This window comes from Rhinoderma darwinii, chromosome 2 (genome assembly GCF_050947455.1).
Source record: "Rhinoderma darwinii isolate aRhiDar2 chromosome 2, aRhiDar2.hap1, whole genome shotgun sequence".
Classification (NCBI taxonomy): domain Eukaryota; kingdom Metazoa; phylum Chordata; class Amphibia; order Anura; family Rhinodermatidae; genus Rhinoderma; species Rhinoderma darwinii.
Genome location: NC_134688.1, coordinates 48215422 through 48227938, shown reverse-complemented (window position 1 = coordinate 48227938; position 12517 = coordinate 48215422). Strand labels below are relative to the sequence as shown.

The 12517-nt window shown below is 44.1% G+C and overlaps 1 protein-coding gene across 3 annotated transcripts in view; it reads left to right on the top strand.

Moving 5' to 3' along the window:
* PARP4 (poly(ADP-ribose) polymerase family member 4) overlaps window positions 1-12517 on the top strand; it is a 221456-nt gene that overhangs the window by 61543 nt on the left and 147396 nt on the right. For all 3 annotated transcript variants that reach the window (XM_075851621.1, XM_075851620.1, XM_075851619.1), the window contains exon 7: window positions 9596-9745. In XM_075851621.1, the coding sequence (XP_075707736.1) occupies window positions 9596-9745 (150 nt within the window). The remainder of the gene's footprint in view (window positions 1-9595; window positions 9746-12517) is intronic.

The following is a 12517-nucleotide window of genomic DNA, read 5'->3' as shown; positions in this document are numbered from 1 at the left end:
CACGGAACGCCGCGAGGAAACGGAGCGGTGAATGAGCCAGTCAGGATCAGGAAGTAGTGGAGTATACAAACGGGAGCACGGAGCAGAAGCAAGCCAGGGGCAGAGCAACGCAGGATAAACAGAACTGAAGCAAGGCAGAAGCACGGCAGAAGCAGGCTGGAGCAAGGCAGCAGTGGGGCCAGGAATCCAAGAAGAATAACAAGCAAGGAGGAAGAGAAAACGGCAGGTATAAATGGACAGGGGGCGGAGCTAACTCTGACTGACCAGGCCGCGATAGGCTCTCCCACTCCTGAGCCTGCCACCCTGATTGGTGGGAGCAGGTGTCAGTCTCAGAGGTCTGGCCTCAGGTGTCGACTGATTAATCCTGGGAGTATACCCAGACGTAGTGCCTGGCAGATCCTTTACAGTACTCCCCCTTTTATGAGGGGCCACCGGACCCTTACTAAGAGGACCCGGTTTAAGGGGGAAGAGAAGGTGGAACCTCCTTATCAATACCCCAGCGTGAACATCTCGAGCAGGTACCCAAGTCCTCTCCTCCGGCCCGTATCCTCTCCAATGGACCAGGTACTGGAGGGAGCCCTGGATCATCCTACTGTCCACAATCTTGGCCACCTCGAATTCCACCCCCTCAGGGGTGAGAACGGGAACAGGAGGTTTCCTCGAGGGGGACCAGGACGGGGAGCAGCGTTTCAGGAGGGAGGCATGGAAGACGTCGTGTATGCGAAAGGATGGGGGCAGCTCCAGACGGAAGGATACAGGGTTGAGGACTTCAATGACCTTATAAGGTCCAATAAATCAGGGAGAAAACTTCCTGGACGGGACCTTAAGGTGCAAGTTCCTCGACGACAACCACACCAGATCCCCGACGACAAACCGGGGGTTAGCAGAACGTCTACAATCAGCCTGAATCTTTTGTACGCTCTTGGACGCCTCTAGGTTCTTCTGAACCTGGGCCCAGACTGTGCACAGTTCCCGATGAACGTCCTCTACCTCGGGATTATTGGAACAACCAGGGGAAATGGAGGAGAACCTAGGATTAAACCCGAAATTACAGAAAAACGGGGAGACCCCTGACGAGTTACTGACCCGGTTATTCAGGGAAAATTCGGCGAGGGGAAGGAATGAGACCCAATCAAATTGACAGTCAGAAATGAAACACCTTAAATATTGTTCCAGGGATTGGTTAGTCCTTTCCGTTTGGCCATTAGTTTCGGGATGGAAGGCGGAGGAGAAGGATAGATCAATCTCCAACTTTTTACAAAAAGCTCTCCAAAATAAGGAAACAAATTGTACCCCTCTGTCCGAAACTATATTGACCGGTGCCCCGTGGAGACGCAGAATGTGTTAAAGAAGCTAACGTCTTGGCGTTAGGTAGTTTCTTAAGGGGCACAAAGTGGCACATCTTGCTGAAGCGGTCTACTACCACCCACACCACCGACTTGCCCTGAGATGGAGGCAAATCGGTGATAAAATCCATGGAGATATGGGTCCAAGGTCTCTGGGGAATGGGCAAGGAACGTAGTAAGCCCGCAGGTCGGGACCTAGGGGTCTTGGACCTAGCACAGACCTCACAAGCGGCGACGTAAGCCCTAACGTCTTTAGGCAACCCAGGCCACCAATAGTTTCTGGTAATGAGGAGTTTGGTACCCAAGATGCCAGGATGACCAGATAGAGCGGAGTCATGGTTTTCCCTGAGTACCCTTAGCCGGTATTGCAGGGGGACAAACAGTTTGTCCTCAGGGAGGTTCCCGGGAGCTGAACCTTGATCAGCCGCGATGTCAGAGGCTAAGTCAGAATCAGTGGCAGAAACAATTATACCAGGGGGTAAAATACAAGCAGGATCCTTCTCAGAAGGAGGATTAGCCATGAAACTACGTGACAGTGCATCAGCCTTAATATTTTTGGACCCAGCCCTATAGGTAACCAAGAAATTAAATCTGGTAAAGAACAGTGCCCAACGAGCTTGTCTAGGATTAAGCCTCCGGGCAGATTCTAGGAAAACCAGATTCTTGTGGTCAGTAAGGACCGTTACCTTGTGTCTGGCCCCCTCCAAGAAGTGACGCCGCTCTTCAAAAGCCCATTTAATGGCTAAAAGTTCGCGGTTGCCAATATCATAGTTACACTCCGTGGGCGAAAACTTCCTAGAGAATTAAGCACAGGGGCGGAGATGGGTGAGGGAGCTGGTACCCTGGGACAAGACGGCCCCCACTCCCACCTCGGACGCGTCAACCTCCACAATAAATGGCTCCCTTTGGTTGGGCTGAACCAGCACGGGGGCCGAGATAAAGCACTTCTTGAGGGTCTCAAAAGCCTGGACGGCCTCAGGGGGCCAATGGAGGACATCAGCACCCTTGCGAGTGAGGTCCGTAAGAGGCTTAGCGACGACCGAGAAGTTGGCAATAAATCTCCTGTAATAGTTAGCGAACCCCAAAAAACACTGTAGCGCCTTCAGGGAGGCAGGTTGGACCCATTCCGCCACAGCCTGAACCTTGGCAGGGTCCATGCGGAATTCATGAGGAGTGAGGATTTGACCTAAAAATGGTATCTCCTGTACCCCAAACACACATTTTTCGGTCTTCGCAAACAGATTATTTTCCTGAAGGACCTGGAGGACCTTCCTGACATGCTCCACGTGCGAGGACCAGTCCTTGGAAAACACCAGTATGTCATCAAGGTACACTACAAGAAAATTACCCAGGTAATCTCTCAGAATTTCATTAATAAAATTCTGGAAGACGGCAGGGGCATTACACAACCCAAAGGGCATGACTAGGTATTCGAAATGACCTTCGGGCGTGTTGAACGCAGTTTTCCACTCATCCCCCTCTTTGACGTGGATAAGGTTATATGCCCCCCGTAGATCGAACTTAGAGAACCATTGGGCCCCCTGAACCTGATTAAAAAGATCCGGAATCAAAGGAAGGGGATACTGGTTCCTTACTGTGACCTTATTTAAGTTCCGATAATCAATGCACGGCCTAAGACCACCATTCTTCTTCCCCACGAAAAAGAAGCCAGCACCTACAGGAGAAGTCGAGGGGCGAATGAAACCCTTGGCCAGGCATTCTTGGATATACTCCCTCATAGCTTTACGTTCAGGACATGAAAGATTAAATATCCTCCCCTTAGGAAGCTTGGCACCAGGCACCAAATCGATGGCGCAATCGTAATCTCTATGAGGGGGCAACACCTCGGAGGCCTCCTTAGAAAACACATCAGCGAAGTCCTGAACAAACTCAGGAAGCGAGTTTACCTCCTCCCGGGGAGAAATAGAGTTAACCGAAAGACATGACATCAGGCAATCACTACCCCATTTGGTGAGATCCCCAGTATTCCAATCAAACGTGGGATTATGCAGCTGCAACCAGGGAAGACCTAATACCAGATCGGACGATAATCCCTGCATCACCAGTACAGAGCACTGCTCCAAATGCATGGAGCCAACACGGAGTTCAAAAACAGGAGTATGCTGAGTAAAATAACCATTAGCAAGAGGAGTGGAGTCGAAACCCACTACCGGGATAGGATAAGGTAAATCAATAAAAGGCATTTTTAGAGACATAGCAAATTCCACAGACATGATATTAGCAGATGAGCCCGAATCCACGAAGGCACTGCCAGTGGCAGACCGGCAAACGAGACCTGAAAGGGAAGCAAAATCTTATTGCGTTTAGTATTAACGGGAAATACCTGTGCGCCCAAGTGACCTCCCCGATGATCACTTAGGCGCGGAAGTTTTCCGGCTGCTTATTCTTGCGCCTGGGACAGGTGTTCAGTAGATGCTTGTCGTCCCCACAATAGAAGCAGAGACCATTCTTCCTGCGAAACTCTCTACGTTGTCGAGGGGACTTGGAGGCCCCGAGTTGCATAGGTACCTCCGAGTCCTCCGTGGAAGAGCGAGGAGACGGGACCTCGGGGGGAATCGCAGGGCAGTCAGAGGGGAAAACATTGAAACATTCAAGCTGACGTTCCCTGAGACGTCGGTCAAGTCGTACTGCTAGGGCCATAACCTGGTCTAGGGAGTCAGAAGAGGGGTAGCTAACCAGCAGATCCTTCAGGGCGTCAGATAATCCTAACCTAAACTGGCACTTTGGGGCCGGGTCGTTCCACCGAGAAGCTACGCACCACTTTCTAAAATCGGAACAGTATTCCTCAACAGGTCTCCCACCCTGACGTAAGGTCACCAGCTGACTCTCGGCTAAGGCAGTCCTGTCAGTCTCGTCGTAAATGAGACCGAGGGCAGAGAAAAACCGATCAACGGAGGAAAGTTCAGGGGCGTCAGGAGCCAAGGAGAAGGCCGACTCTTGGGGCCCTTCCTGGAGTCGGGATATAATGATACCCACCCGCTGGTTCTCGGAACCTGAGGAGTGAGGTCTTAGGCGGAAATAAAGTCTGCAACTCTCCCGGAAGGAGAGAAAAGTCTTACGGTCCCCTGAGAACCGGTCAGGTAACTTGAGGTTGGGTTCTAAAGGTGAGGTGAGGGGTACTACAAAGGCAGCGTCAGACTGATTGACCCTCTGAGCCAGGTCCTGGACCTGTAGGGAGAGGCCCTGCATCTGCTGGGTCAGGGTCTCAAGGGGGTCCATGATAGCGTCAGCGTAGAAGAAATGGTAGACTAGGTAAGGTCTTGTTATTATGTAATGGCAGGAAGGAGGTGAAGGGAACAAGTGAGCCCTAATCTACCCACCGCCCTGTCCCTGCCTACTTGCAACGACCCGCCCTAGGCGACGGGGTACAACTTGGCGGCGGTCCCTACGCTGTCTAAGTGCAAGGGAGACAAACAGGGAACACGCAAGGGAATACAGTAGCCCATGGAACGCCGCGAGGAAACGGAGCGGTGAATGAGCCAGTCAGGATCAGGAAGTAGTGGAGTATACAAACGGGAGCACGGAGCAGAAGCAAGCCAGGGGCAGAGCAACGCAGGATAAACGGAACTGAAGCAAGGCAGAAGCACGGCAGAAGCAGGCTGGAGCAAGGCAGCAGTGGGGCCAGGAATCCAAGAAGAATAACAAGCAAGGAGGAAGAGAAAACGGCAGGTATAAATGGACAGGGGGCGGAGCTAACTCTGACTGACCAGGCCGCGATAGGCTCTCTCACTCCTGAGCCTGCCACCCTGATTGGTGGGAGCAGGTGTCAGTCTCAGAGGTCTGGCCTCAGGTGTCGACTGATTAATCCTGGGAGTATACCCAGACGTAGTGCCTGGCAGATCCTTTATATATATATATATATATATATATATATATATATATATATATATATACATTCTGGATTATAGATAGATAGATATCGATAGATAGATAGATAGATAGATAGATAGATAGATAGATAGATAGATAGATAGATAGATAGATAGATAGATAGATAGATAGATAGATAGATAGATAGATAGTCAGTCCAGAGAGATGAGAGGTCACTCTTGGGAGAACCTGAACTGAAAGCATCAATCAGTATAATCCATATATATATATATATATATATATATATATATATATATATATATACACATTCTGGAATATATATATATATATATATATAGATAGATAGATAGATAGATAGATAGATAGATAGATAGATAGTTGAGAAAGGCAGTTGCATCTGCCGAAGCGTCGCTGCTTATGGAAAAAAGTTAATAACTTCATTTTTTCACTTGGAGAGCCTGGAGTGCTGCCTATTTTTTTGAACAATTACGAAGGATACAGTCTTTATCCTGAGGCTGGCACCCACATTTATTATTTATTTCTGCATTGTGCTGCCCTTCATTTTCTTTTTTGGGATGGATAGATAGATAGATAGATAGATAGATAGATAGATAGATAGATAGATAGATAGATAGATAGATAGATAGATAGATAGATAGATAGATAGATAGATAGATAGATAGAAAAGATTAATATGGCCAAAAGCACAGAGACATTGGACAGAGGAAGATTGGAAAAAAGTGTTATGGACAGACGAATCTAAGTTTGAGGTGTTTGGATCACACAGAAGAACATTTGTGAGACGCAGAACAACTGAAAGATGCTGGAAGAGTGCCTGACGCCATCTGTCAAGCATGGTGGAGGTAATGTGATGGTTTGGGGTTGCTTTGGTGCTGGTAAAGTGGGAGATTTGTACAGGGTAAAAGGGATTTTGAATAAGGAAGGCTATCACTCCATTTTGCAACGCCATGCCATACCCTGTGGACAGCGCTTGATTGGAGCCAATTTCATCCTACAACAGGACAATGACCCAAAGCACACCTCCAAATTATGCAAGAACTATTTAGGGAAGAAGCAGGCAGCTGGTATTCTATCTGTAATGGAGTGGCCAGAGCAGTCACCAGATCTCAACCCCATAGAGCTGTTGTGGGAGCAGCTTGACCGTATGGTACGCAAGAAGTGCCCATCAAGCCAATCCAACTTGTGGGAGGGCCTTCTGGAAGCATGGGGTGAACTCTCTCCCGATTACCTCAGCAAATTAACAGCTAGAATGCCAAAGGTCTACAATGCTGTAATTGGAGCATTCTTTGACGAAAGCAAAGTTTGAAGGAGAAAATTATTATTTCAAATAAAAATCATTATTTCTAACCTTGTCAATGTCTTGACTATATTTTCTAGTCATTTTGCAACTCATTTGATAAATATAAGTGTGAGTTTTCATGGAAAACACAAAATTGTCTGGGTGACCCCAAACTTTTGAACGGTAGTGATTATATATATATATATATATATATATATATATATATATACACACATATATGCAGTGCACCTCCAAACTGCAGATGCACTTTTAAAAAGATTGTTAGATTATTTCCATTAATTAATTGCCATGAATTAGTTAAAGTTGTATTGATTACCTTATATAAAAATGTGTTTGATTTTTTTCTTAAAAAGCAGCATTGTATATGGTATATGGGGGGTAACAGGGTATATAGGGACAGCAGAGTATATAAGGGGCAGCAGGGTATATAGGGGGCAGTATAGTATATAGGGGGCAGCAGAGTATATAAGAGGCAGCAGAGTATATAGGGGGCAGTAGGTCATATAGGGACAGCAGAGTATATAGGGGCAGCACGGTATATAAGGGGCAACAGGGTATAAAGGGGGCAGTACAGATATCAATTTTATCTGTTCTTCTTTAACCCCTTCCCCCTGCTTGCATTCTGGGCCCTAATGACCAAGCCATTTTTTACGTTTTTCCATCGTCCCTTTCGAAGACCTATAACTTTTTTATTTTTGCGTCGACATAGGTGTATAAAGTCTTGTTTTTTGCGGGACAAGTTGTACTTTTTAATAGCAGCATTTTGGGGTACATATAATTTATTCATTAACTTTTCTTAACTTTTTTTTGGGGGGGGATAGAAGAAAACCTGAAATTTCGCCACTCTTTTTTTGCGCCCTAAATCTATGCCGTTTACCGTGTGGTATAAATAACACAACTTTATTCAGCGGGTTGTTACGATTGCAAAGATACCAAATTTGTATAGTTTTTGTATGTTTTACTACTTTTACACAGTAAAAACACTTTTTTTTCAAAATTATTTGTTCTTGCGTCTCCATATTTGAAGAGTCATAACTATTTTATTGTTCCGCCGAAGGAGTTGTGTGAGGGCTTTTTTTTGCGGGACAACTTGTAGTTTTTATTGGTACCATTTGAGAGTAGATGCGACTTTTTGATCACTTTTTTTTAAGTCAGGATTAACAGAAAACAGCAATTTTTCCATTGTTTTTTATTTTATTTTTTACAGCGTTCACCGTGCGGGTTAAATAATGTAACAGCTTTATAGTCGGTGTCGTTACAGACGAGGCGATACTAAATATGTGTAACTTTTTTGCTTTATTGTGTTTTTTTAATAGTAAAGCATTTTGTAAGGGGAAAAAGTGGGTTTTTCATTTTGTTTTTTTTCACATTTTTTTTTAATTAACTTTATTCAACTTTTTTTTTTTACTTGTCCTACTAGGGCACTTTCATATGCGATCATTCGATCGCTTTTATAATACACTGCAATACTTCTGTATTGCAGTGTATTACTGCCTGTCCGTTTAAAACGGACAGGCATCTGCTAGGACATGCCTCCAGCATAGCCTAGCAGGCATTCATTACAGGCAGACCTGGGGGCCTTTATTAGGCCCCCAGCTGCCATCGGAGACACAGACACTCGGCGATCTTATCGCCAGGTGTCGTTGGGAGAGGGAGGGAGCTCCCTCCCTCTCTCCAAAACCACTCAGATGCGGTGCACGCTATTGAGCACCGCATCTGAGGGGTTAAACGAGTGAGATCGATACTTTAATGAGCAGGGACGCCCCCAGCCCTCAGCTGCCTCTGGCAGCTGAGAGCAGGGAGATTTGACAGCTCCCTGCTCTGTTTACTTTATTCTAATGCAGCGCCATGGAATTGCGGCGCTGTAGAATAAAGCCCATTAATGACCGCCGTGAAAAGGCTTATCGGCGGTCATTAAGGGGTTAATATTGAATACACACTTACAAAGCGACATACATACACACATACAGTAATATATACACATACAAACACACTTATAAACACACATAGACACACAGAAACTTACCATCTCTCCTTCCTGACAGGATCACAGGCTTCATGCAGGACGGGCTGTGGGTGGATCTTCCTCTTCTCTTCCTCCTCCGCTCTTATTTACTCCGTGTGTAACTAAGAGCAGAGGACAGAGCAGAGACAGAGTCCCGTGGCCCCTCCTACATGCTGGGAGGGTGTAGCGCCCTGTGCACTCTCACACCCCTAAGGCTGGCCCTGACTCTATGGCTCTGATAATCAACAGTGGACGTCAGTCGCCTGCCCTGACCTACTCTACAGTTCCGACCTTGCATATAGTCTGCTGTCTTTATACCGTGCTAGTCCACTTCGACTGTTGCCAACAGAGACTACTCTGGAGGTAGCGACCTGGGGATACTACTAGCAGCCTGATTCCAGATCTCCGTACAGAGGTTAAAGGGTGAAAACCTAGTTATCTCTTAGATCAAGGTGCTCTGTATAAGAAAAAATAAGCATTGACCACTGTCAAAATATGTTTGGAAATTAATCCGCACAATTTTATATTTTAAAAAAAAAGGTGTTTAAATGGTGTTAAAGTATAGACTATCAAAAATGCAAGTTTTGTTTGTTTTTTACTAACTGTGTGATAGAGCAATTATTGGATATTATAAGAACACCAAGAATATTTTTTGTTTTTAAGTGATGAGAGTCTTGAATAATTGTTCATTGTATCAGTTTCTACCAATCGTCCTCTTTTTTTTTTGGGAGAAATCCTTCTGCTGAATACTATCTCTCTATTAAGATGTAATCATTCGCCATTTTCCTAGAAAGTTTTAAACATTCCACAAAAAAGGAATCCTTATCTGTAGTTCACATTTTATTTACTGCAGAGTGTGAGCCTTTACCTTAGAACCTTATATCTTGTGTACATGACACTAGGGTGTAAGTATGAAATAATTGTGCTATGAATTTATATAAAATCAGTTGTGATATATATATATATATATATATATATATATATATATATATATATATACCTATGCATATAAAGATGACCTTTTACTTTAAAATACTCTGTAATTTCTATTATTTTTCTCGGTCTGTGCAGAAAGATTTTACATTTCACCTGGTTGACACCGCTGGGAAGGCTTGTGAGAAATTTGAGCATCGAGTGAATGATGTTAAAAACAAAGGATTCACACAAATCAATAAGATCCCACTTCAAGCTGAGAACTTTGCTTCCAAAGCACTACAGAAGGTGATAATTATAAGTATTTTTATTTGTGGATGCACTTTTTCTGATTCATACGTTTTAAATATTTGTATTGGTTTGCTCATTATGACACGTTTTATGTTTGATTTCAAGAAACCTTTGATTTCGGATAAATATATCTATAGAAATCCCACGTATTGTATTTATTTGTATTATCTATTTTAGACTTCCTTGAAATATGTTTTCCCTATCCTGCTAAAACCTAGATTGTCAAATACTTTAACCCAGAATTTGTCTTTTATTACTGGTGGAAGAACTTATACCTACTGTGTCGGTTAGGTCTCTTATGATGCTCTTCTTATTTTATGCAAAAAAACCTATACTCCTGCATTGGAAACATCCTAAGGTTCCTACATTGTCAGCGTGGATGTCCTGATAAATTTATGAAAGTGGGCAGCTCGTGGATAGCCAACCCTTATACCAGCTCATAGACCTCATGGCCAGGGTTAATTGGGCCTGAAGTTGCTGATGTCTCCGCTTGGTCCCCCATTCCTCCACCGATTTCCTCCCTTTGGCTGGTCCTATTCAGATTTTATTTTGTATCTACTGTTGATAACGAAAGGCTGTTTGTTAGAGTTTTAGTTTTGTTTTTTGTATTTTAACTTTTATGCATATTAATATGTGGGAAATGTATCCTTGTGTTCTTTGTTCCTAATGGACCTTATACATTTGGTACTGTATACAAATAGCTTACTATGTAAATCGCTCAGGTTATTTATTTGTACTTGTACCATTCTTTGGATATGGGGTCTTAATAAAACTACCTTTAAAAAAAAACTAGATCTAGAACCTGTCTAGTCACAAGGCTTTTTGTCTCTACAAAAAACTGAAAAGGTGCAGATGTATTAATACAGTCACAGGATAGTAAAAACTGTCACTAATCTGACTAAAAGCGGATCTGTCATGAAAATAAGCACTGGACTATGCACTGTAACAACTGGTACAAAAAAATATTGTTCTATTTGTATTGTAGCTGAGAGGAAAGACTACAGCATATTTATATATATGAGTCTATGTATTTATGAGCCAGGCTCTCCCCACCACTTCCTGCCTTTACACCAATAAATGTGTATATATGTATCAGCTGCTGTCAATCATTGGTGTGGGGACAGGAGGAGGCGGAGGAGCCCCAGGCTTATGAATACAGCAGACTCCAAACTATGAGTCCACTTTTTTTCATGACTGATCCGCTTTTATGTCTGTGAAATGTTTTATTAAAATTTTGCATGGCTTATAATAAATATAAATCTTTCCAGCAGCCTGTGTCTCCTCTCTACTCCTGGTCCTCCCCCTTATAGACTTCTATGAATGTCTTCTAGAGTGTCCGCTTAACCTTAAGTTCCTCTCTGCATTGCTACAATTTCAGAAAATCGATTTTCCCTATGTCTAGTCCAGCGCCCCAACCTCTTATACCTTGTGAGCCACATTTAATTTTGAGTTATGGCTGGTAGCCACATTTAAGTAAAAAAAAATAGTATATATTAAATGTAGAGAAACACAAAATCATGAAATCATCAATTTGCAGGTAAATATTTCAGTTTGAAATTTAACACACTGGTATTCCACCAACCAAATTGGCACTTTTCTGGGAATAGAATATGTTTGTAATATTGTTAATGTGGATGTCATATTGTAGCAAGAGTAAATGGTTATAACTCAATTTCCTATGGCGAGCATGGAGTTGCGAGCCACATGCGGCTCCCGAGCCACTGGTTAGGGACCACTGGTCTAGACAAAGCTTCAGCCAAGGTTTAGGAAGGCACAACTTCTCATTAGAAGGGTAAACTTGGTTTAGAGCAGGGGGTCTCAAGCTCGGCCAGGTAAATGGGCCACACATAAAAAAATATGAAGTTAACGGGCTGAATTACATTCAAATTTGATACAATACAAAATTATTGTTAATCAATTAGTTATTGGAACTATTATAACAATACTACATTACTATAACAATACTACATTACTATATTAATACTACTACATTATTATAACAATACTACATTACTATCATAATACTGTTCGGTTTAGATAGTGCCACAGCGCCCCCTTTAGATAGTGCCACAGTGCCCTCTGTAGATAGTGCCACAGTGCCCTCTGTAGATAGTGCCACAGTGCTCTCTATAGATAATGCCACACACACCCCCTTGTAGATAGTGCCACACACACACACACACACACACACCCTCTAGATAGTGCCACATACACACCCCCTATAGATAGTGCCACTCCACCCCTGTGGACAGTGACATCAGGGGATCCTCCTGGACCGGAATGTGATGTCAGGGGCAACCCCAGAGCCACATTACTATATTAATACTACTACATTACTATAACAATACTACATTACTATCATAATACTGTTTGTTTTAGATAGTGCCACAGCGCCCTCTTTAGATAGTGCCACAGCGCCCCCTTTAGATAGTGCCACAGTGCCCTCTGTAGATAATTGCCACAGTGCACTCTATAGATAATGCCACACACACCCCCTCTAGATAGTGCCACATACACACCCCCTATAGATAGTGCCACTCCACCCCTGTGGACAGTGGCATCAGGGGATCCTCCTGGACCGGAATGTGATGTCAGGGGCAACCCCAGAGCCAGAGTCCCAGAGCAGAGTGCTAGTATAGGCTCTGCTCTGGAACTCTGGGGAAGCCCCTGACATCACTGTCCATATATGGACAGTGATATCAGGGGCAACCCCAGAGTCAAAGTCCCGGGTTGAGAGCTACTAGCGCTCTCCCTGGGACTCCAGCTCTG